Source organism: Cyrtonyx montezumae, unplaced genomic scaffold (genome assembly GCF_038088225.1).
Source record: "Cyrtonyx montezumae isolate F1298 unplaced genomic scaffold, pur_monq_1.0 scaffold_11, whole genome shotgun sequence".
NCBI lineage: Eukaryota > Metazoa > Chordata > Aves > Galliformes > Odontophoridae > Cyrtonyx > Cyrtonyx montezumae.
In genome coordinates, this window is record NW_027071837.1 from 1,987,013 (window position 1) to 2,011,098 (window position 24,086).

General features: G+C 54.7%; 3 protein-coding genes and 5 non-coding genes across 8 annotated transcripts in view; 6 read left to right on the forward strand and 2 right to left on the reverse strand.

The window, feature by feature from the left end:
- Positions 1-120: 120 nt before the first annotated feature.
- On the forward strand, positions 121-8,671 carry DKC1 (dyskerin pseudouridine synthase 1). The gene is made up of 15 exons (XM_065729344.1): positions 121-193; positions 352-413; positions 572-658; positions 1,046-1,137; positions 1,582-1,766; positions 2,206-2,270; positions 2,827-2,953; positions 3,276-3,406; positions 4,396-4,539; positions 4,797-4,917; positions 5,638-5,756; positions 6,309-6,412; positions 6,868-6,934; positions 7,561-7,713; positions 7,931-8,671. The coding sequence occupies exons 1-15, from the start codon at positions 178-180 to the stop codon at positions 8,000-8,002; spliced, it is 1,545 nt and encodes a 514-aa protein (XP_065585416.1). The 5' UTR covers positions 121-177; the 3' UTR covers positions 8,003-8,671.
- LOC136044509 (small nucleolar RNA SNORD17) lies at positions 2,367-2,616 on the forward strand. Its single transcript, XR_010621822.1, has one exon. It is a non-coding gene; the product is annotated as a small nucleolar RNA SNORD17 (small nucleolar RNA).
- LOC136044512 (small nucleolar RNA SNORD83) lies at positions 3,132-3,207 on the forward strand. The gene has a single exon (XR_010621825.1). It is a non-coding gene; the product is annotated as a small nucleolar RNA SNORD83 (small nucleolar RNA).
- On the forward strand, positions 3,567-3,700 carry LOC136044515 (small nucleolar RNA SNORA36 family). Its single transcript, XR_010621828.1, has one exon. It is a non-coding gene; the product is annotated as a small nucleolar RNA SNORA36 family (small nucleolar RNA).
- LOC136044510 (small nucleolar RNA SNORD17) lies at positions 5,104-5,353 on the forward strand. The gene has a single exon (XR_010621823.1). It is a non-coding gene; the product is annotated as a small nucleolar RNA SNORD17 (small nucleolar RNA).
- On the forward strand, positions 5,858-5,933 carry LOC136044508 (small nucleolar RNA SNORD83). Its single transcript, XR_010621821.1, has one exon. It is a non-coding gene; the product is annotated as a small nucleolar RNA SNORD83 (small nucleolar RNA).
- Positions 8,672-9,530: 859 nt separating the features above from the next.
- Positions 9,531-23,925, reverse strand: MPP1 (MAGUK p55 scaffold protein 1). The gene is made up of 12 exons (XM_065729346.1): positions 23,710-23,925; positions 19,395-19,538; positions 19,099-19,177; positions 18,130-18,215; positions 17,552-17,620; positions 15,097-15,293; positions 14,600-14,706; positions 13,920-14,000; positions 13,407-13,487; positions 12,747-12,949; positions 12,408-12,482; positions 9,531-10,834 (listed from the first exon to the last, which is right to left on the reverse strand). Exons 1-12 carry the CDS (start codon positions 23,815-23,817, stop codon positions 10,658-10,660), a joined length of 1,407 nt encoding a protein of 468 aa, XP_065585418.1. The 5' UTR covers positions 23,818-23,925; the 3' UTR covers positions 9,531-10,657.
- GCNA (germ cell nuclear acidic peptidase) overlaps positions 21,226-24,086 on the reverse strand; it is a 62,976-nt gene continuing 60,115 nt past the window's right edge. The window contains exon 11 of the mRNA XM_065729808.1: positions 21,226-21,242. The gene's annotated coding sequence lies outside the window, so the exon portion shown is untranslated. The remainder of the gene's footprint in view (positions 21,243-24,086) is intronic.

Genomic DNA, 24,086 nt, shown 5'->3' on the forward strand with positions numbered 1-24,086 from the left:
CACCACGAGGGGCGGGGTCAAACGAGCGGAGCCACTGCGTGCTGCGCGGGGTCACGGTTGGGGGCGGAGCCTAAGGCAGCGGCTCCGCCCGCCTGTGGTCACGTGGTGCAGCGGGGCCTGTCGGGACGGGGCGGCCTTTCCGTTCTCGGCGCGGCGGTCTCACCACGCGGCGCGGCCATGGCGGACGCGGACGGTGCGTGGTACAGCGGCGGGATGGGGCGCGGAGAGCTCCGTTGGGCCCCGCCGCTCTCCGTGGGGGCGGCGGTGGCGGTGGCGGTGGCGGTGGCGGTGGCGCTGAGCCGGCGGACGCCACGTGGGGCCCGCGGGCCGCTGAACGCGTCTCTCCCGTAGGTTCTTCCGTGAAGAAACGGCGGAAGAAGGACAAGAGATCGCTGCCCGACGAGGACGTGGCGGTGAGGGCTGCGCGGGGCTGCGGGGTCCGGCGGAGCGCCGCGATGGGTTCCGCGTGTCCCGCCCGGCGCCGTGCGGCCGCCCCGGGGGTGGGGGAGGGGATGGGGCGGTTTGAGCGCGGCCGCGTGGCACCCCCTGAGCCTTCGCTGTGCCCCCGCAGGACATCCAGCACACCGAGGAGTTCCTCATCAAGCCCGAGTCCCGCGTGGCGCAGCTGGACACGTCCCAGTGGCCGCTGCTGCTGAAGGTAACCACGTGCGTGGAGGGGCGGCGGCTCTCGGCCTTTCTCGCTGTAACGATCCGTAAAGACCTGAAGGGAAGCACGGCAGAACCGTCCCCGTGCCCTAAAGCTCGAGTTTCATTCGGGTTCCTGCTCTGCGTTTTGAAAGCAGTGGGGCTCTGCTAGATTTATCTGTGCTGCTTCCCCACCCCTTCCTGGCAGTGCTTCTGCTCCTTTCTGTGCCTCTCGTTTTGCGGTTTCAGTCATTTTCCCTTTGGAGGAGGTTTGTAAACCTGAATGCAAACGTCCCCTGTACAGCTGGGAGCTGCTCTGGGATGAAGCCGTGCTGTTCTTGGTCTCTGCTCAGTTCAGTGTTGCTTACAATCGTTTTTTTTTGCTTGTTTTATTTTGTAGAACTTCGACAAGCTAAACGTGCTGACTACACACTACACGCCCCTCCCTTCTGGTGCTAACCCCTTGAAGAGAGAGATCTCTGACTACGTCAGGTGAGTGAATCAATCCAGGATGTTTTATTTCTTTTCCAACCATTAACATCTCAGTTCCAGTTTTCTGTTCCTTTCCTCTTCACTCTGTCTTGCTGTTCACCAGTGGATGTCTGCCTGGGACTCGCTGGCTGCTTTCTGTGAAGGTGGCTTTGTCCTGTTTTTGTGGCTGCTCTGCAGATCAGTGTACACCAGAGCAGTTCTCTGGAGGACCATTCAGTTTGTGTGGGGCTTTGGGTCTGCTTGGAGCTCAGTTGCAGTATTTTGTCTGCATTAAATACTGGGCAGTGGTAGCACTGCAGCTCTGTGTGTGCTCCATGGCTCAGCTCCCGCCTGCCTGTTTATTCAGAAACGTTTCTACGTTACTGTGACAAATCTCATCCCGTTTTTCACATTACTGTTGCTAGCCCCAACACGTAGCTCTCAATCTGTCACCCTGCACTGTAGGTCTGGCTTCATTAACCTGGACAAGCCTTCCAATCCCTCATCCCACGAGGTGGTGGCGTGGATCCGACGCATCCTTCGAGTAGAGAAGACAGGGCACAGTGGCACCCTGGACCCCAAGGTGACAGGGTGCCTCATTGTGTGCATTGAGAGGGCAACACGGCTGGTCAAGTCTCAGCAGAGTGCAGGTGGGTTCGTGGCCTTGGGACCAGTCAGAGTGGCTGAGGAGGTGTAGAGTTCTTTTGGGGAGAAGATTTCCATTGCTGTCTTTGAAAGGTCTTCCCTAAGCTTTCGTTGCCTTGAGCTCAAGGATTGCTCATCCATCTTGCTTCCAGCTGTTGAGGGCACATCTATGCTGTCTCTAGTGGTTTTTCTGATTGCTTCTCTGTCTGGGATTTGTGCTTTTTTAGGTCGTTGAAAACAGGTCAGAAAGTCTGGTTTCGTGTGCTAACTGAACTTAAGGCACAAATCTGCAGGTCTCAAGGCATCAAACTTGGTGAAGAAGTAAACATGCAGCTTAGATTGTTTTGGGGGGAGAATAACCTACTGTGTGCACCTCCAGTGCGTGCCTTGAGGTCATCATTAAATGCAAGTGGCCGCTCCTGACTGCTCTTGTCGTTCTTTCAGGCAAAGAGTATGTGGGAATTGTTCGGCTGCACAATGCAATTGAAAGTGAGGCTCAGCTTGCCAGGGTAAGTCTCAGCACTGCTGGCCACGCTGGCGCTCTGCAAAGAGCTCGGCTTCTGTGGAAGATGAGGGGGTAGGAGCAGAGCTCAGGTGTGCTGTGTGTGAGGTGATGATGAAGTTTATCCATTCTCTGAGTGCGGTGGCACTGCCCTCCTGCAGCACCCCGATTCCTGTTCTAGGGTCTGGGTGCCGTGCAGCCTCCAGAGGCCCCACAGTCCCCCAGTGTCGTGCTGGGGGCTGCTGTGGTGCGTGGCTGGCTGCCTGCAGGAGCAAAGCAGTGCTGGCAGGGTCAGGGCCCCTCTTTGTGGGGGGGCTCTGTCCCCACTGAGACGAGGGATGACATCTGATCACATACTGCCACCTGATGATGTTCCCAGCTGTGCCTCACTGGCAGCTGGGGGGGTGTTTGATATCGATGGTTCACTTCAGCTTCCTTAAGTATGGGATAACTGCGTGGCGATGAGGATTCTCGTTCCTGGAACCCCTGAGGTGACACAGCTCGTGTGTCAGCTGTGCTAATGGCCTGGCTTAAGGTGGTATTTCTTCTGCTTCTGCCTTCAGGCAATAGAAACTCTGACAGGAGCACTCTTCCAGCGGCCGCCCCTCATCGCCGCCGTCAAACGACAGCTGAGAGTCAGAACCATCTACGAGAGCAAGCTGGTGGAGTATGATCCTGAGAGGAGGTTAGGTAAAGTACAGCTCTCCTGCCTTGGTCTGCTCACACTCACAGCTCAAGCATGCTGCTTCCCGTTGTTGGCAATGTATTGAGATACAGATGGAGCAGGAAATGCTTCGTGTGCTGTTTACATCGAGAAGTGAATCTCACCAACTTTTTTTTTTGGTAGTTTTGCACCCTTCTCTGAAGAGCCAAATGATGTCAACGAGATGGCATTAGCACTCAGTGCAAAGATGACCTTCATCTATCACCCCATGCTGATGGCTCTGGGCGGGGCTGGGCTTCCAGGTGTGGCTCACTTGTAGCTACACATATAAATTCTCCTGTGTTTCAGGTATCTTCTGGGTGAGCTGTGAAGCGGGCACGTACATCCGAACGCTTTGCGTCCACCTTGGTTTGCTGCTTGGTGTTGGGGGCCAAATGCAGGAGCTCCGGAGAGTGCGATCGGGCATCCTGGGAGAGATGGTAGGGTGCTGATCTGCCCATGACCAGCTAACTGGGAACTGGGAGGGATTGCAGGATTCCCTCAGAACAGTCTTTGGTTTTGGAGGAGGGTTCAGCTGCACAGTGACTCGGAGCTGTTGTGAATGGACCTGGAAGTGTGGGACTTGTCTACGCGGTCTGGAACCAAAGTGTTGAGTTCAGTTCAGGGTCTTGTCCCTGTTCTGGTAATTAAGCTTTGGGACAGAAGTGACTGGGAAGTGCACCCTGGTGTCTGAAAGCTTGTTTTATGCCACCTGTGTTTCTCAGCCTACAAACCATGCACTTGTCTCATTTGGGCACGTGAGCTGTCCCCTCAGCTGAGGGATCACTTGTTGTCAGGGTGCAGTGCAGGGAGTGTGCCATAGCAAAGTGAGCTCAGGACGTGCAGTTCTGTGTGATCTTGAACGCTTTCCCACTTTTCCATCTGGTCCTTTCTGGATCTCACTCCCCATTCAAACTCCAGGAACTCCCCACTCCCCATTCTGCTTGCAAAGCCAGATTATCACAGTGTAAGTGCTTCCCTGTCTGTGCTCTTACCAGGGATGCAGTCACTGGCAGTCATTTCTGAACCGCAGGTGAAGGATGGCTGCAGCTGCTTCCACTTATTCCATGTTACACATTGATGAGCTGATTAATTTAGGCTTCTGTTCACTCATCTAATTGTCCAGAAGTCCCAGGTATTTAAGACTGGTCACACTTGGAAAGTGTTTCGTGTAGACAGAGCTTGCACACTTGATCTGGGTGTGGGGCAGATTGAAGCCTGAAGCAGCAGAGATGAGACTGACCTCGAGCTGCCAAAGCAGCACACTTGTTCTCACCTTTTCCAGGGAGATGTTACAGATTTCTGAATCAGGAATCTATTTCTTGCTCCTTTCCAGCACGCTGTTTGCCATCAGGCTTCAGCAGTGTCTTTTGTGCATGCTTCAAGCCGGTGGCAGGTCGGGGAGCTCAGAGGGGTCATGTCTTTGCAGGACAACATGGTGACCATGCACGACGTGCTGGATGCACAGTGGCAGTATGACAACAACAAGGATGACAGCTACCTGCGGCGGGTCATCCTGCCCCTGGAGAAACTGCTCACCTCACACAAGAGGCTTGTCATGAAAGACAGTGCGGTGAGTTCCTGAGGTAGGGCTGCCCGACGCACACAGAGCTGGTGTCCTGCATGGTGCTGCTCATCAGTGAGGGGTCGGGATCCTTGTGGGGCACAGCACTGTCCTGTTGTGTGCTGAGTAGGACCTAGTATTGGTAGTCAGTTAGAAACGTGTTAATAATAACAGTGATGGCAGTGGGAAGGTAAAATATTAGAGGTACTTCTTGCCCTGATTTCACTCTGGTAGCTTACAGGCCTTCCTGTTCCCCTCTTCTTTAGGTTAATGCCATTTGCTATGGAGCCAAGATCATGCTGCCTGGTGTCCTGAGGTACGAAGATGGTATTGAGCTTAATCAGGAGATTGTAGTCATCACCACAAAAGGAGAAGCTATCTGCCTAGGTATGGAGCTGCTTATTCCCTGCACTCACCTCAATGCAGAAGTAACAAACTACATTCCAGTGGGGGTGTAGCAGCCGAGCCCCCACACGTGTGAGTTTTAAGTAGTGATCCCTTAAAGCCTATTCCTTGGCAAGTCGTGAAGCTTTCCTCAGTGTTTGAGCTGCACAGAGCTCAGGTGTGCTGTGTGTGAGGTGATGATGAAGTTTATCCATTCTCTGAGTGCGGTGGCACTGCCCTCCTGCAGCACCCCGATTCCTGTTCTAGGGTCTGGGTGCCGTGCAGCCTCCAGAGGCCCCACAGTCCCCCAGTGTCGTGCTGGGGGCTGCTGTGGTGCGTGGCTGGCTGCCTGCAGGAGCAAAGCAGTGCTGGCAGGGTCAGGGCCCCTCTTTGTGGGGGGGCTCTGTCCCCACTGAGACGAGGGATGACATCTGATCGCATACTGCCACCTGATGATGTTCCCAGCTGTGCCTCACTGGCAGCAGGAGGAACATTTTTAACCTCCACTGTGGTCACATCAGCTCGCTGCCTTTGAGCAGGGTGTCTTTGTGAAGCTTTAGTGCAGAGCTTGCCTTCAGTGAGGTTTTGAGGGGGTTGTGGCATTGCTGGTGGCTTCTTTCTCCTTTGTGCTGCCAGAGGAGTAACAGCCTGAACCCAGCAAGTTCCTGCATTCGTACTCTTGCAGTTTTGAAGTGTTTGTCAGCTCCCTGCTTGCTTCTGCAGCCATTGCCTTGATGACCACTGCAGTCATTTCTACCTGTGACCATGGCGTGGTAGCAAAGATCAAGAGAGTAATCATGGAGAGAGACACGTATCCCCGCAAATGGGGCCTCGGTCCCAAGGTGAGCAGCTGGGGACTCAGCGGTGCCAGGGTGGTGGTGGGAGCCCAGCTGTGGGGCTGCAGGCACCTCAGGTCTGTGCTTGAACCCTCCTGTGGTAAAGAGCCAAATGATGTCAACTGGTTGGCACTAGCACTCTGTGCAAAGATGACCTTCATCTATCACCCCATGCTGATGGCTCTGGAGGGCTGGGGAGCTGTGCAGTGGGAATGCTTCAGTTGAAATGTTGTAGGTCGTTAAGCTGGAGGAAAAACTGGACCAAGGATCTGAGTTCAGTGATAACGCAGTCATCTGCTGCTGTTACATCTCTCACAGATCAGCCTTTAGTTACTGATGGGATACCTCCTGCCTGTTCCTTGTCTGAGACTTGCAGGCTGCTGTGCAGTGGGTGTTTCCTGTGAGCTGTCAGGGGGTTCTCAGAATGGTTAAGTCAGTGACAGTGCAGTTGTTGCCTTGGCTTGTTCCTGGGTTATTCCTTAGGGTGGGTGGCCAAAGCTCAAGGGATGGTGTCTCCTTCGTGGAGCTGCACTCTGACCTCCTGCCCTTTGCTCTCAGGCCAGTCAAAAGAAGATGATGATCCAGAAAGGGCTGCTGGACAAACACGGAAAGCCCAACGAGTGCACACCAGACTCCTGGAAGAAGGAGTACGTGGATTACAGGTGGGTACAGGGTGTGCAGCTTCAGAGTGGTGGGCACAGTGATGGGCTGCTTGCTGTGAGCACTGTTCTGGGCACTGCCTTTTGTGCTTAGTGTTTCGTACCTGGCCCAAGGTGGATTTGCTATCTGGACCCTTGGTGTTTAGCTGTGTTCCTCAAAGTCACAGGGAGTGTGCTGGTGGTGTGCCAGGCTGGAGTGAAAGGCCCTGAGCAGACGGTTATCCCTCTGTAGCCTGTGCCTGTGGCTCTAGAGGGAGTCAGTCTGCCAAATGAAAGAGGGGAGGCCTTGCTGTTGTCCTGTCCAGCTGGCACTGGTGCAGGCTGCAGGTCATCCCCACACTGAGCTCCTCTCCCCTATGCCTGGGGCAGGTTCGGGAGCCTTAGTGAGGGGGAGGGGGGGGTTGTGCCCATGGAAAGAAACAGCAGTCCCACTCAGCCCAGGGTTTCTTCTCTTTTAGGGAGACGTCCAAGAAAGAGGCAGCCAAAGTTCCTCAGGCTGTGTCAGAGGTGGAGAAGGCTCCGAAAGTGAGTACTACTGCTCTCTGGTTTAAGGTTGTTTGGGCTCTGAAAGCTGCCTTAAATCTTGTGCTTACTACTTCAGTGGTTGAGCCTGTCCCTGTGAGGGCTCCTGCTCCGTCCTTTTGGTCCCTGTCTTTGTGTATGAATGCTGTAGCACAGTAAGAAGGAATGAATTCTGTAAAAGCTGCAGTGTCCGAGGAGATACACTGGATGGAGCTACAGTGCCAGATCACTGTGCCAGGGAATGTTTCTGGAGATTAGAGTGAAAGTTTTATCTGAGGAGTCCATGCAAACGTTGTATCTAGAGTTCCTTGAGTTAGGACTTCTGCACTGATGTAAAGATCTAAATCAAGGCTTGCCACATGTGCATGGGAAGTGCAGCAGTGTTTCACATGGGAGGATTTGGGGTACAGGAAACACTTAAGAAGTTGGGGTGCCTTTCTGGCAGAAAGGAATCCCTATCCTGTATGCTGGAAGGGACCTCTGGCAGTCTGTAGTTCTCACTCCTGTTCAAACATTGCTTACTGAAAAGTTTAAAGTGGGGAAAAAACGCCCGTTGTGATGGGCTTGCAGACAGCTTTTCCATCTCTTGAGCTCTTCTGGAAGGTGGTCTGACTGTGCTTTCCTAACAGAGGAAGCGAGAGTCAGAGAGTGAAAATGAGGCTGTGAGCCCTCCATCCCCGGCCACTCCTCCACCAGAGGAGCTGAGCAAAAAGGAGAAGAAGAAGAAGAAGAAAGAAAAGAAAGCCAAAGAAGCAGCTGAGAGCGGGGCAGAACAAATAGAAGTGGTATGTAACAGCATGCTGCCGTGGTGTGGTTCAAGTGTTGGGAAGAATTGCTGTCTGTCCCTTGTGCATCCAGGATAAATGTGTGTAAGAATGGGAGGTGGAAGATTTCTGTGAGTGCTGTGATAGCTTTCACGTGGGGCTGGATTGTCCTTCTGAAACGAGCAGTGAGTGACACCTTTTTGATTAATTCCTGAACTCTCAATCCTCTTTGCAGACCAGTGAGACCAGCAGCACCAAGAAGAAGAAAAAGAAGAAACAGAAGGAGGTGGAAGAGAGCTCTGAGTAAGCAACTGGATCTGTCCAAAGCAGGCGACCTCAATTAGGGAGGGAGAAGTCTGAGCCCTTGAGAAAAAGAGGACTGCCCGTGCAGCTGAGGGGCTAGCAAGTTCCAAGCTCCTTTTCTGCTGTGCATAGGAGTGAGAAGTTGTTTGCCCAGGACATGCCCTGCTCCAGTACCCCTCCTCATCCTGTTCTAAGGGTAACCAGAGGAGAGTGGTTGCCTGACTGCCCCTGCACTGAAAAGCTCTATAAAGATGGACTCCTTGATGCCAATTGAAGTGGTATCTCCAGGGAAGATGCAGCTCCTTGCTCTTTGGGGTTTCTGTTTTCCCTGTGAGAGGGAGGAATAACGCTTCCCCCTCTCTCTTCTCCTGCCTCTTCCTTCTCTTCCAAGGTTGAAACTGTTACCTGACAGCTATGGAATGTCTGTGTTTGGAGGACTGGCCCATCTGAAAGGCTTTGGCACCTCTGGAGACAGCAGAATTGGTTATTTGAGGGGCTCTGGTTGGTTCTAACCTGGCCACGTACTTGGCCTGACCCTCATCTAGTTGAGAGCAAATGTTCATTCTTTGGTACCTCTTCAACTTTTATCATAAAATTAGAACATGAATTTCCTGCTTTTTGCTTTTTAGTGTGGGGATGTGCTTGTTAGCTGTGAGCTGATCCCAGACACAGTGTCCCAGTGATGCTGCCAGTGCTGGCTCCAACCCAAATATCGGAATGGAGCTGCAGCCCTCTCAGCTGCCTCTGCTGGTTTTTGGTATCTAATGTGCTCTGGAGGTGATGGGTGGGGGTGCAGTTGGAGGAGGGGCAGTAGGTGGGCATGTTTCTGCAGGGTTTGTGAGCACAGGCTTGGCAGCTATGCAAGGGGCACTGAGCGTGGAGCTTGAATGATTTCAGGATGGTTTCTCCATAGAGCAGGTTTCTTCTATCACAGGGATAGCGCTGAGCCAGGATTTCAGCTGCTTTCAGTAGGGAAGGGATCCTGGCTGCTTTGTTCTGAGCTCTGTCCCTGAAGGGATCCTGTCTTAGCTTCCTGAATTGCTTTTGTCATAACGATCTGACTTCTCCCTTCAATGCTAGAGATGCAGTCAGCGCAGACAGCAACTGGTGGCTGTCAGAACCTGGGTTGAAAACAAATGAATTTTTATTCACTTTTTTTACATTAAAAAAGAAAACAATAAAAGCCCTATTTTTGAATGGGTGACTTTCTTGTTTACCTGGCTCCTCGAGGAGGGAACTGTTCTCAGACCACCAGGTCTGTTCAGGGGGAGGGCAGGCAGTAAACCTGCACAGGCTGTGGGTGCAGAGAGCATCTGTGTCCACGCAGATGCTCACTAGAGGTGTTTGGGTATAAAACACAATGGGATGTGCCTAGAAGCTAACTGCTTTTCTGCTTCACTTAACCTGGAGAGGTCTGGCAGCACCTGGAGAGCTTTTTGGTCCTGCCTGCCTTACCTTGCACGCTGGCAGCTCAGGGATGTGGGAGCAGATGTCCACCTGTGCTCAGCCTGATGCAAAACACCACTCGTGGCAATGTTTCAGCACGTGTTTATTGCTGCTCACGTTTCCCTGCAGTGGATCAGAACAAAGGTCCCTATTGCACATCAACAGGTTTTATTTTTGGCATCTTTAAAAAACAAAACAACAAAACAAAATTGCATGAGACTTGTTAACCCCCTTCCCCTGCCTGACTGCTGAACACACGTGACATCCTTGCACCTACATGATGGCTATGGTTTCCCAGGAGCCACGGTCCTGGACATGGTCATGGTGGGTTTTGTGTGTCACTACACTCCAGCTTAAGGTGGATTTGTGTGGGTGGCTTTTACGTTAGCATACAGTGTGTGAGACAGCCTAGGCTCTAGAAAACATGCCTGGATGATCACTGAAGAGACACAGTTTGTACTGCATGCAACAGATGCTTGTGGCTGGGTCTGCTCTACCTATCAGACTGTCCCTCAGAGGTTTGGTCCATAGGACTTGCTCAGCTGCTGCAGAGTTTTTCTGGCCAGCTGGTAACAATCCAAGCTGCACGGTGAGGGTTTAAATGCAGGGAGTTCTTAAAACTACAAGTTGCACAGGGTGAATCAGAAAACCTGAACCTCAGATGGTGTGAGCCATGCCTTGGGATGGCACGCTCCTGTCAAACTCACACCTGCCTTTTTCTGCTCCTCCCTGTTTGTAAGGGGAAGTCCTTGGTCTCAGGAGCTCTGGTGTGGTCTGAGAAGCCTCACAGATACTTGCCAGGTGTCTGGGGCTGTGTATGCTCCTGCAGAGGCAGGAGACCTCTGCCTGGAAGGTGGCTGCTGCACTGCTATACCTGCAGGACTGATGCAGGGAACAAGATGGGTTGGGTGCTGCAGGAGGATTGTGCTTTGCCTCAGCAGGTGAGGTGGGGGCTGTGCTCTGAGCTGGATGCCCTGGGCTCTGCTGCCACCTCTCACTTAGCACCGTATGTCATTGGGCAGCCTCTGTCCTGTGTTCCCTGGCAGAGGTGATCTGGAGACCCTGGAAGTGTTGGCCAATTAAGATTGTGTCCACAGAGCAGCAGAGGAAGGGAGCTGTGCTGTGCTGGGTGGAGGATCAGGGGAAGCTGAGGTTTCTCTGCTCCCTGCAGCTGCAGGATGGGTTGATGGGAAGCAATGGGGGCTGCGTGCTCTCAGTAAACCCAGGAGACAGGCACCCACTGCGGGGAGCTGCAGGCCTGCTCAAAGGCTTCCTCCAGCAGCTTGAGGCTTTCCTCCACTCCATTGTTGACTATTGAGAGATCAAAGTAGTGTGCATATCTGCTCCGGATGCTCTCTGAATCCTTGCGGAGCTGCTGCAAAGCCTCTGTCTGCAAGAAAGGAGAGGAAGTGTTCAGAAGGCCGAGGAGGAGGGCGATTTCACAGCCCATCCTAACAAGCATTGCTCTGTCCCATCCCTAGAACAGTTTCAGCTGCTGCCAGGTATCAGAATACAGAAATCCCCCATCTCACCTAACAGGTCAGGAGAGCTGTCATGCAGTGACAAAGGAGTTAAAGTGGATTTTTACTGTTTGGCTTTGTATTCTTCTAAATGCCTCGTGGTGGCTCACTGGGATCCACTTTGCAGCAGGCTGCTCATTGCTACTGCACGGCCTGAGGCTGGGCTGAAGGCAGGGTCCCTGCAGGATGATCCCTCCCCACTGGTTTGCAACCAGAAAAGTCCCAGAAGTAGGGAGTGCTCAGCATGGCACAGCAAAGCTGCCTACTCCGTATCTCCTGGACACCTCTGCAGTTAGCAGGGTCACCCTGGAGCACTCTGCAGGCAGTCCAGGCCCAATTCCAGGCAATCTCCCTCATAGAACTTGAACTGCTTGCAGCTCCTACACCCGGGGGGAAGGAGGGGGTAAAGGGGAGGGAATGTGCTTGCTGCAGGTGTTGCTCAGCAGTTGTCAGCAGAGCAGAAGAAGGAGAGCACTAAGCAGTTTGCCTGGGTCATGTGAGCTTTGCTAAGTCACATTTTGGTACTGCTGTGTCCCTTCCAGCGAGCAGTTACCTGAGCTGCAGCAGCTCGCTATATATAGCATGTGCAGCAGCAGGGCTGGCCCTGCCCACTGCGGCACGAGTTAATGTTCTGGGGCTGGAGGCAGCAGTCACTGATGGGGTATGGAGTGGGGGAGCAGGCTGCCACGCTGCCCTTTGTGCTTGGAACCTCCCCTACCTGCTGCTTTGCTACACTCCACGCACTGACATGCCTCCAACTACCTGCATGATGCTACATAAATACCCCCCCCTGCCAGCTGCTGACTGTACTGTAAGCTTTATGAAGCCCCCAAGCTCATGATTTAGGCCAACCCAGAATGAAGAGGAAGCCCTGGCTGGCTGTGCATCCAGGAGCAGCACAGCCCTGGGGGTTTGCCTTCTCTCCCTTCCTCTCCCGGTGGAGGTGGCATAGCAGGGAGGCAGAACTGCTCTGTCTCTGGGAAACAGAAGTACGTGAGCTAACTGCAGCATTAGTGTTGCTTCATCCTAATTTTGGAGGGATGAGCATTTAATGAGCTAAAGAATAGAACATGCTGCTGTCTGCGTGTCGCATTTGCATAGCTGATGGCAGGGTATGTGTTCCTGCTCTGCAGCACTGCTGCAGCTCGAGACAGTACTTGGTGCTACGTGTTCAGGGCTGATTGTGCTCCTCCAGGGATGATGCCTGCTGGATATTTCCCTCTGGGAGAGACAGAGCCTAAGGCAAGTCCTGTTTCTTGAGTCTGGGTTAATGAAGTTTTCTTTGCTCTCCTGGACCACAGAAACCAATTTGAACAGGAAGAAGCTGATCCTCAACCCAGAGCAAAGAGAGCCCTGGGCTGCTACAAGGCTTTGTTCCCACTGGGCTCCTCACCACCCTCTGCCCAATGCAGGGGAGCTGCAGCCACCACTGTGCTGACCCACCTCCTCTGCCTTGTCTGTTGGGGCAATGAAGACTATGAACGGGGAGAGTTCTGCCGTGCGGACAATCTTCAGGGTCTGGGGAGAGAGCAGAGTGCAGTTATCAGAACGTGGCTAGATGGCAGGCAGCTGCCCCTACTTCCCCCAGCCAAAATTCACTGGTGCCTGCAGTGCAGTGGTGGGCTGAAAGTGTGGACACCTGAGCCTGGGAGTAATGAGGCAATATGAGGGCAATGGTACAGCTTAGGGAAGGGCAGGTGTGCAGGGATGGTCACAGCCTGCACGAGGGTTGTCCAATCTGCAGCAGTCCCCACTCTGCCCCCCACTCCCTCTGCTTCCTACCTGGGGTTCAATGTCTAAAATAGCAACTTTGTCCTGCTGGTGGATCTTGTGTACTGTTTCAAACTTGGTGCCGAACATGTTTCCCTGGTAACTTCCAAACTCCAGGAACTCATTGGCTGAGATGTCCCGGGTCATCTCCTCAGTGGAGACAAAGTAGTAGTCCTTCCCATCCACCTCATTCTTCTTCTGGGGGCGCGTGGTGTCTGCAGAGGGAGGAAAATGCCCAATGCCCTCAGCCAGGTGCTGGCCTCCAGGAGACTGGGGAGACAACCTGGGGGTTTTTTGAGCACAGGGCTAGGGCAAAGAGGAGTTCTGAAGACCCATGTACCTCAAAATGAGGCTGTACCAATCCCATTGGAATTCCATCCTAAATGGGACAAGTAGGCAATGTGGGCAGCTTGAGAAGAGCTGCAAGGTGCCACACTGGGATGGGGCATCTGCAGCGTGGGCAGTAGAGGCCCTGGAGCCACTTCTGGATAAGTTCAGCCCATGAGGCAGGGAAAATCTACAGGGCCTTGTGTGGTGCCCTGTGACATCAAGGCTTGGTTGTGCTGGAGGAACATCTCCCCCACATCCCATCCCAGCTGGTTGGCTTGAGAAGGAGGTGAGGAAATCTGCTGGGGTAGTGCCGGATTCCCTCACCTGGTTGTGGTTACTTACATGGTGGGGGGTACATGAACTTCTCGGGGTTGTTGCTGAGCAGAGCATTCTTGATGTGGCTGCGACCCACTCCACTGGCTCCTACAGGGAAGGAGGAGTAGTCATGAGATAGGCTGAGGAGTGTCTGAGAGAAGGTGCAACTCTCTGTGGTGTTTTCCAGCTCTGGAGGAGGGTCTGCCTGCCCTAGGTGCTCTCACCGGTGCCTGCAAGCTGGGCTGCTTAGACCAGGAGCTCCACCAGCTGCACCCTCACATGGAAGTGCTGACTTTGGTGCAGCTGCACAGACCATAAGGACGTTTAAGAGCCAGAAACTCTCCTGAACTGACTCCTCAGCACTGGAGTGCAGTGCCAGACCACATGCACAATGCCACGTGGCAGGTGTCACCCTGCCCAGCAGTCACTGCAGGTAGAAGAAATGTTCCCCAGTGCTTACCAGCTTTGAAGGGCAGCACTGTCCCAGCCCTGGTTCCCCACAGCCCCCACCATGTGCAGGAGGACAGTGGCAGGACCTACCTATGAGCACCAGTGTCTTCCTCTTGAAGGCAGGCAGCCTCACCACCTCCTCATATGAAACTACATCCAGCTGGTCAAAAACTGCAGTGGAGGAGAAATAAGACAGTAATTAGAGCTGTCTCAGCTACAAGATAGGACTGCACATGCTGGAGCAAAGCCAGATCCTTTGGCAAAATCTAGGGAGCAATCAAGATGGGACTGTGAGCCTCCCACTGCTTGGCTGGCCTGGGAAAGAGCACCAGCCCCAGCAGCAACCAGTGCATGGCATATGTGTGGTGCTGGGAGGCTGGACCAGCAGACTCTAAAGTTACATGTTTTCTCACTCTATTTCTGCTCAGGACAGTAGGAGCTGGGTGGGGAGGCAGTGGGAAGCTGCAGAGAGCTTGTTGCTGGGGGAGCTTTATTTATCTCACTGATTTACTCCCTTGTTTGCCATCGGTCAGAGCTGCAGGTCAGGCTAGGAGCCAGCATGTCCTCAGGCCACTGCCTTTGCTGGCCTGGGGCAGGCTGAGCACTCCTTAGCACAGGGTTTAAACACAAGCAGCTGACAGGCACGTGCCCCTGCAGGGACACTGCTGGCTGTGACCTGGCTGTGACACTGCTGGCTGTGCAGGACCAGTGCCTGCCTTGTGTTTGGCAGCCTGCAGGGTTTGGGGGCCCAGCACCCCGCTCACACTTACTTGAGCTGTGCTTGGCCAGGTATTTATCTTTGTACTTCTTTTTCTTCCCGAAGGGGCTGCAGCTCTGGGCTTCACTCTGACTGGATTGGCTGACACTTGCCACACGCCTGCCAAGAGAACAAAATCACTGTGTTTGGGGGCCCTGGGAAGCAGGGGATCATCCCTCAGATATGGAGTGGGGCGACTACCAGGACAAGTAAAGACACATCCTGGGCCAGATGAGGGGACACGTGCCTCCTTTTCCCAGCAGTGGCACTGGTACTACCCAGCATGGTCACTGGACTCCAAATCCAACGCTTCCAGCCAAACCCAGTGACCAAATCTTTATGTGGGGCTGTGATGGGTCGTGGCTGCCACGGTGAGACAGCTCAGATCTTGCCAGATCACACCCAATACTTGCCATGCACAACACAGAACCTCTATGCACCGAAGCCATGAGATGGGCACATGGCAGCTAGCCCTGCAACCACGACTGGGATTCCTGTTTAGGGACTTACCACTCCTGCAGTTCAGGGGAAGGGATGAGTCCTGCTGACTCGGTGCCGGAGCCCTCCACACGGCCCTGCCACCAGTTGCTGTCATCCTTGTTGATGATCTGAATCACATCACCTGTCTGGAACTTCAGCCCTGCTTCCTTGCAGGGGATCAGGTTGTCTTTTTTGGGGTCATAGTCAAACTGCGCCCTCATGAACATCTGAAAGAAAGAAGGGGCAGGAGTCAGCATGGACATATCCAGCTCCTGGCCCCATACTGCACCTCCCAGCTCCAGCCAAGCACTGGGAGCTGGTAAAAGAGCTTCTGCCTCTGTGCAAGACTGTGTGCCCTGCAGCTGGTGCTCAATCTCTGGCTGCGTGGCCCCTTGGCAGCCTTGGGCTCCTCAGTGAGCAGCCAGGTGCAAGCAGGGCAGCCCCGCATGGCACGGGGTCTTCAGCTAGCCCAGAACACTCTGTCATGTCTATCCCTGCCTGGGACTGTGTTGACTCTTCAGTATCACCTCTCCTTGAGAGGAAGGTGCAGCACACATCTACACTCAGGTCCTCCCTGTCTGGGACAGACCATGCTGTCCTTGGGCCACATCAAAACAGTTTCCCCACAGTCTGTCCTTCCAGAAATGCTGCTGGGATCTGACAGACACACGAGGCCAACAAAACATGAACGTGGTTCTCTTTTGCTGCCAGAAAAGCAGAGCACATGGATCACACTGTGCCATGAGACCTCACAAGGAACACAACAAAAGTGGAATGTCCTTCCAGGATCCGTCCAGCCACCTGCTCGAGACTGACACTCATTCTGAAAGCACTTTCCAGTGCCAGGAAGATGGTCATCAACACAAACACATAAGGAACACACAGCAAGCACTGCATAGGCATTTGCCTGGAGCCCTCTCCTGCCAGGCTAGGCATAGCCAGGTCACTCCTCATTTGAAAAAACCCCACCAACAAGAGTTACCTTCAGACATCACCCTAGGACCGCAAAGAGCCAGCTCCCAGTGCAGGTTATTTGCCAAACACCTGACAGCCTCACTTCTGGGGCAGGATGTTTAAATACCAAGCAGGATCTAGCACGAGGAGTGCTAGTATTTATATCAAAAGCCTGCAGTCAGAAGTGACCTTAAGAGACCTGAGTACTCAGTGCTTCTTATTAGGATCCTCCCAAACAGAACTGCCCCAAGAGATCTGTGGCTGGTCTCAAAGTGGCCAGCTGCCAAGCTGTTGGGCCAGCAGGGGCTGGCTTGGGTGCTGCTTTTGCCCAGGGCATCATGGTGCTGGGATCTGCTCCATCCTACCCATCACACTGTGAAATTAAGATGAGCACAGGGAGAGAGGAGATGAAACAAAACCAGGAGTTAATCTGCTCCCAGCAGGGGACTGCAACAAGCAGAGACCCAGGCAGCATGTGACCTGTGGCCCCTGGGAGCCTGGATGCAATGAAAAGGAATACAGTAGTTGCTGCAGGACAAAAGTTTGTCCCTTTGTCTTTCTCTGAACCTGGAGCCAGCTCCAGGTGAGCTCGCAGCCACATCCTTATTCTCAGAGGTAACTTTTTCCCAGGTGCTGAGCTGGCCTGGCTGACAAGGAAGGCAGACAGGGCCAGCACTTAATACACAAACACATGCAAGGTTGGCTGAGCAGGAACAAGGACAGCAAGGGCTAAGAGAAGCAGTTTTCACTTGCTACCACAACCAGAGACTTCAGCTCCTCTGGGTAAGGGACTGCAGGTGAAAGGAGGGAGGAAGGCACAGGCTCCCTGAGCACATCCCTCCACCATCGTTGTGCTGGGTGCCCTGCTCCCACCTCTCCACTGAGCTCCCCTCCCACTCCTGCCTGTCCTCAATGGAAGGGCTGTGCTGGGCTCTGCTTCTTCTCCTGGAGCAGGTCAGTACACCTGACATCCTGGGCATCCCGGCCCTCCCTGCTATCCTGAGCACTTTAGCCAAAGCAGAGCTCCAAAGGCAAAGCCAGCCAAGTGCACCCACCAGAGCTTGACATTCCCTGCCACAGCGTGTCACCCCTTCCCAGGCAGTGGCAGCAGGAGCTCCCCTCTTCTCCCCCACCACTTCCTTCCTCCCACTTGCTTGCTGCTAACAGTGCTCACCAACTCACTGGCAGCAACCAGAGCTAGATCACTCACCCTGCAGCTGAGGCACTAAGCATCAGTGATGGTGTGGGCATGTGCCCTGTGCAGCACCTGGAGGCTCTGACATCACCCTGTAGCAGAGAAGAGGCTGCAAGGCTCTGTCACAGCAGTGCTCACAGGGGACAGAATGCTCTTGTGCACACACACCACTGCTTTTGCATTACCAAAGACTGCACACACATCTGCTCACGTGCACAGGCCAGATCCCTTTCTCCTCCACCAGCTCAGGAAAGGGAACAGGACAGCCAGACCAATCTCATGATTTGCTCTGGTCCCACCTGGCCCCACAGCTATGGGACTGGAAGCTGCACTTACCTGGAGAGCAGGCAGGCGGCTTTGCTGGTTGGGAATGACTTTTATTGAGACCATCCCCTGGGTTTCTTTCTGGTGAACAAAGGAAGGGGAGAAAGAAGAGTTTGAGGAGGTAGTCCTGGATGCAGCCCAACAGCAGCAACCTGCACAGGGAGCAAGGCTCTGCCAAGCATCACCAGAATGAACCACCTCCAGCCCAGCAGCCCCAGCAAGGGGCTTGGCAGGACGGCCCATTAGGCCAGCATGATGGAAATGCTTCCCTTCACCTTTCTCTATGCTGGATCCTTGCTCTTGCTTCATATATCCTATATATTCTATGAGGATGAGCACATTTGGAGATTCAGAGGGGCCTCCAGGGTCAACTGTCCTTCTTGAGAGGCAAAGGCAAGATGCTGCATACAGGGGTTGAGCACCTGGCTGTAGTACAGCACCCCAGGATGGCAGCCCTGACTCCTGCCACATCGCTGCCACAAGCAGCAATGAGTTTGGATCTGGTGTATAGGTGGGAGTTAATGCTCAGCCAACATGTGTGTCTGCAGGCAAAGGGGTCATTCCTTGCCCTGCCAAACACAAATACCTACCAGCATCTTCTGCAGCTGGTCAACCGAGTGGTTGCTCACACTCTGCCCATTGATTTCTATGATCTCATCACCCACGTGAAGGGAGCCTGCCAGCAATGGGAGAAACAGGAAAATGTAGGACCAGACAAAAGCCAGCCACTCCTGACACCCAGAGCAAACCGTAACCCAGACACCATGGTGTTAACCTGAGCACCACTCGTGGAGCTGCACACCTCGCCTACCACTGAGGCACAAGGGGAATGAATTCTGTGCCCACCACCCAACACACACACTTTGTCCACTCTGAAGGTCATGAGGTTACCTCGACTGCTCAAATCACCTGTTCCAGAGTTATTCAAACCCAACCCCAAGGTTTGCCTGAAGCCAAACGACAGTCTCCTTTCAAGGCCCTTGAACACAAGGCATTCTTGACTTGGTGTGTTTTCAGTTTACATATCCAGCCAGATTGCAGCCTCAGATATACTGCTATAAATCAGTCTCCAGCAGTGCTACTGGAACAGCTCCTGGGTTATTTTGGCAGGGGTAAGCTCAGACTTCCCACTTGGACCCAAAGCTGGAAGAGGGGCCTCTTCTTCTAAGCACAGAACATCTCATTTCCACGCCACCTTGACAAGAACCAAAATCACTCATTGGCACCTATTAGTTTCTTTTGGCCCTTTGGTTTGGTTTGCAGAGCCAATCCACAGCGAGCCCATCCCATCTGTGCAATTTAGGAATGGGAAGAGTTTCCCCCACAGTCTCTGGGGCATGATCCTTCTCCAGTTACAGTCACCCCATCACGGGATGGAGACAGATGGGTCTCAGGTTCCTTTTTGGGAGAGCCCTGCCCCCAACCCTTCATTTCTCCCTAAAGCCTCCAGTGCATTAACATGCCAGCCATGCAGAGAGATGAGTCCTGAGTTCCTGACATATTCCTGGTGGAGAAAAGGACACAGATGTCCACGTCACAGGGAAAAGCCAGCTTGTTACCTTGTCTGTGTATCATGCCCCCGTGGAAGATCCTGGCTACCATGCAGCTCTGCTTGTCATTGAGCTTCAGCGTGATTCCCTGGAAGATAGGAAAATCCATGACTGCTCCTCTTGGCTCACAGCATCACCCGCTGACGGGGCTCACTCCAGGTCCTGGGCAGCATCCAATACCCTCTTCCCACGGCCGATTTTCCAGCGATCTCCTGCCTCCCCCAGGGCCAACCCATAGGTGCAGCTCCACCTGCCCTCCACCCACCCCTGGTGCCACCAGCCTTGAGGATCTTGCCAGCTCTCACCATGGGCTCCTCTGTCACTTTCTCGAACTGGACCAGGCGGATCTTGCGCACCTCACGGCCGTTGCTGTGGGAAGGGCTGCCCAGGGTGGCAGAGCCATTGGTGTAAATGTCCTCAGTCATAGCGTTCGGGGCCTGAGTGATGGCCTGTCAGGGCAAAACAGAGACTGGAGTTTAGGGGCTCCACCTGAACGGGGCTGAGCCACTCGGCAGCGTTAATGTTCTGGGCACAGCAGGGAGAGTAGAGAGCCATATGATGGAGGAGAGGACAGTGAGAGCAAGGACAGACAAAAAGCACAAAAGCTTCACCTTTGAAGATGCGTATGTGGGCTTGATCAGTAGTTTTCCAGCTTGGGAAACACAGGAGGCAAGAAAACTCTGGGAAAGCTACAGGAATCAGAAGGCAGGAGTCCATAGCTGGTCATCTTCTACAGCAGCAGGTCCCAAACACTGCTGTGTGTCACAGCCCAACACCAGCTCATTGCAGAGCACACAGCCCAGGACAGTTTCAGAGCCAATAGAGTAGTATGGGACTCATCTCCAAGGAACAGGGACAGCACAGGGGACAGGCTCCACTCTCAGTTTGCAAACTCAGCTTATTCTTCATCTAGGTCAATGGGCAACTAGCACGATATACAGCCATGTCCCCATGGGCCAGGGGTGACAGGGCCTGTGGGTGTGCCAGGACAGGCACTGGCAGAAAGGGAACAGCAATGAGAGAACTGTGTGCGCTGTGCAGCACCAGGGAGGATGTGTGATGTACTTTTATCCTTCTAAGCTACTCCTGACAGAGCCCAACCACCTCCTCCACAGGACAAAAAGGCAACATCACACACTCTCTCTGGCTGCAAATGGCTTAATCACGGAGGAGGAGGAGGCTGAATCACAGCCCGGAGCAATGCCAGTGGCTCATGGGGCAGAAGAGCTCATACCCTGCCAGCCCCAGCGAGGTGAGCTGCTAGCAGACTGGATCCAGCAGTGCTGCTGCTCTCAGCTCTCCACTCTTGGTCAGTGGGTGGGAGGAAGGGGAGGAAGTGAACGAACTCCTCCAGCCCTGCTCAAGGCCAAAGTGCTTCTGAGGTGATCTGAGTCAGCACTGATCACACTTATCTCCTTCGTGCCTTGGGAAAGCATTACGCCACACAATCCCCAGCCTCAAACCCTGGGCTCAGCAAAGCACGGCGACCCAGGACATGGCAGAGTCTGCTCCACAGCTGGGAGTTCCCGTCCCTGACCTTTGCATTTTGCTGACAGCTGGAGAAAACAACCAGTCCTTAATGCTGACACAGCACCGATGTCACCCTGGTCGCCCTGGAGAGCAAGCCTTGTCACAACAGACAGCCCCCAGTCACTCAGTAGCAGCTCTGACCCAGAAGGGTCCTCCAGGGACCCTGAGCTCAGACCCTCCATCCCCAAAATGACTGCACCGAGTGGTTGCTGGGCAGGGATGGGGACACGTCTGGCTCACAGGTGGGGCTGGGGCGGCACACGACAGCCCCAGAACTGAGCAGAGGGGTACAGGAAGCAGGAGCCATGCAGCTCAAGCTTGGTGCACTCAAGCTGTCAGCCCACGTTGCCTTCCATGAACTCTCCCAGCAGCCGTCACGCTCCTGGCCAGCTCAGCCCGTGACCTCTGGAGGCTCTGCAGCCGTGCTGGACGCAGGCCAGCCCCTGCTACTTACTCACTGCTCCACAGGAAACATCTGTGCATGCTGCCAGGAGCCGGCACCGCAGCCACCAGCAGGTCCACACAGCCCTGGGCTCAGCCAGCCCTGCAGCCACAGCACGGAGGTGCAAGGAGGCACAGCCACCAGCTCCACAGAAATGCAGAAACAGCTCACCATCTTCCTGCTCTGCAAGAGGCACAAGGGTGAGGGGAGGACACTGGCCCTTGGAGCCACGTGTGCCAGCAGGGAATGCGGTGAGAGGGAAGCAACTCTTGGTGAGGACCCCAGGCAGGGTCAGTGTTGCCTGCTGGGTTGCTCATGCTGCTGGGCAGGGCTGCATGCCACTGGGGGAATTGTAGAATGATAGAGTGACTTGGGTTGGAAGGCTGGAAATCAAACATTAACTCTCATTTACAGGAGAGTGAAGCAGCACTTTGGGGAAGCAGCACCCTGGTGCAAAGGGTGCACTTGGAGGTTTGATTCCTGGGCTCTCCTTGCTGTCCTCACCAGGGGATTTCAGTACCAGGTGGTCTCTGAAGAGCACATGGAGAAAGGTCAGGTGCTGCTGGCTATGCTGGGTGGGCCCTTAAACCACAGCAGCTCAGAGAGAGGAAGGAAGGCAGAGCAACCCCAGCTATGGCAAGCAGCAAAATGCCAGCTCCCCCTGGCACCATCAGCCTTCATCTGCACATAATCAATGTGGGTGTGCAGGGGACACCAGGACACGAGCCATGGGCACACCCTTGCCCTGGGGTGGCTCAACCTGGGTCTGCCCTGCTTGGTGCTGGCCCAGCAGCCTCTCCTCCTGCCTGAGAGCATTACTGCTGTGCTACAAATGAGAGCACTGGGGGGGGGAGGGCTTAAAAAACACAGCAATGTGTGAAAACAAAAACTATCCAATAAAATAAAATGGAGGGAGCACAGGAGGAGCAGTGGGCACGCAGACATTTGGGAGTAATTCATTGCTGTTTGAGACTGCTCCCTACTCAGATCCGCCTGCAGCAGACCTCACTCAAGACCTCTTTCAGCAAAATGGTCCATTTTAAAAAGAAAATTAAACCAAAGAGAATTAGGCTGCTGAAACTGGGAAGGGGCACAGCTATGTCAACAGGCCGCAGGAGAGGAGGAGCAGAGGGGACACAAGTGGCTGTGGGGGACAGAAGACACTGCCCTCGCTGCAGTTCAGTGAGTGCTGAGTTTGAGAAGGGCCACATTTCCAGGCAGCCCCATCCATTCCACTGAGGCACGGCCCTCTAGACGTGTTTGTGAAACCTGCCACGTCTGAGGGCTGGTTGGTAAAACCACCGCCCCGATGGATGGGGGCTCTGCAGGGCAGCACAGCCACCCCAGTCCCCACCTTCCAAGTGGCATTTTCCCTGCAGCCACACAGCCTGGAACAGCACAAACTGCATTCACGACTCACAAGCCGAAGCCAGCCCTACCCCCATCATTTATTTTGGTCAGAGCCAGGAGGAATTTTGCTCAGCTCCCAACCACTATTTTCACCCGCGGTCACTTCAGAAGGAAATGGCAATGCTCTGATGGCACGTGATGCTGCCATGGGGTCACACGCTGTTCCTTCTGCACCCTCAGCTCCAAGAAAAGCCCTCCTCCCAAGCAACAGACCCGCTGCCCATTTTACACCTGGAGAACTGAGTCACAGCAGATAAGGTGGCATGCCCAAGGTCACCCTGCAAGCCAGCAGCACCGCTGGGAGCAAAGCCCACATCTCCTTGGCAAATCTCTATTTGCCATTAATAGATAAAGAAAAACCAGGCAGGCACACGGTGGGGCTGAAGGGAAGAAGGCTGCAGCCTCCTGCACTTCTGCTTGTTTTCCAGCAATGACTCTGCCTACACTCACAAGGGTTTGGGAGCCCTGCCGTGTTGAGAACAGCAGGAAAAGGATCTTCAGTGTGATCTGAGCTGGGAAGCAGCCAGCCCGACCCAGGGCCCTGACAACTGCAGCCATGTCCCTGTGACCCTGTGTGGTCAGCACGCTGCAGGAACGAGCACACAAACAGACACACAACCCAGCCAAGTGCCAGCCTCCTCCACAGGTCCCATGCAAACCCCGGCTGGTCACCTTCCTCTTTCTCTCCTCTGGAATGAAGGCACAGTGTGCAGATGCAGGCCACCTCCTATGTTCTCCACGCTGTACTGCCCTGGGGGAATTCATCCCTGCTCCAGGCGTGCACAGGGATGGATGGTGAGCTCAGCAAGCACTCTCTCCAAATGCTTTTTCTATGTTGTCGTTTCTTTTTTGCAGCGCTCTGCCAGCACTGAGCCACAAAAAACACACAAACAAGCCACCAGCGTGGAGCAGATCGGACAAACCTCCTTCGGATGCCCTGGACGGGCCTAAGGGCAGGGAACCTCCCGCCTGCTTTCAGAGGCAGCGAGGAAAGCCCGTCCCCAGCCGTGCACGGCTCCGACCTTCCCCCTTCACCCCGAACGCCCGCAGCCGGGGTAGAGGCGCGGGCTGCCCGGCCCTGTGCCGCCGCTGAACCTCCCGCGCCCGTTCCCAGCTCAGATCAGCCCCAACTCCGCAGCAAAACAAGCTCGCGGGCAGGATGCTGAGCTCCCCCCCAGCCCCAGCGGAGCCGGCTCCCGGGGCAGGCCGGGCCTCGGCGGGGTGCGCGCGGGGCTCACCTCGGGCTTGGCCCGGTTCTGCAGCAGGTGCTCCAGGTAGAGGTCAGAGAGCGCCGTCCTCATGCTGCCGCTGCCCCCTCCGCCGCCGCGGCCCGATTTCAGCGTCATGCCCCCGGCCCAGCGAGCCGCCAGCAGCCGCAGCCGGTTCCGCTGGCTCCAGCAGAGCGGTCCGGCCCCGCCGCACCGGCCCGGCTCCAGCACCAGCAGCTCCGCGGGCGCCGCACGCTCCGCCCGGCGCGGGGCGGGAGGAGGACGGGCGGGCAGAGCCGCGCCGGGCGGAGCCACGGGGCCGGGGGAGCGGAGCCGCGCCTCGAGGGGAGCGGGCACGGCCTCGAGGTGTGGCGGAGCGCGCGTGCCCGCGGGCTCTGGCCGGAGGA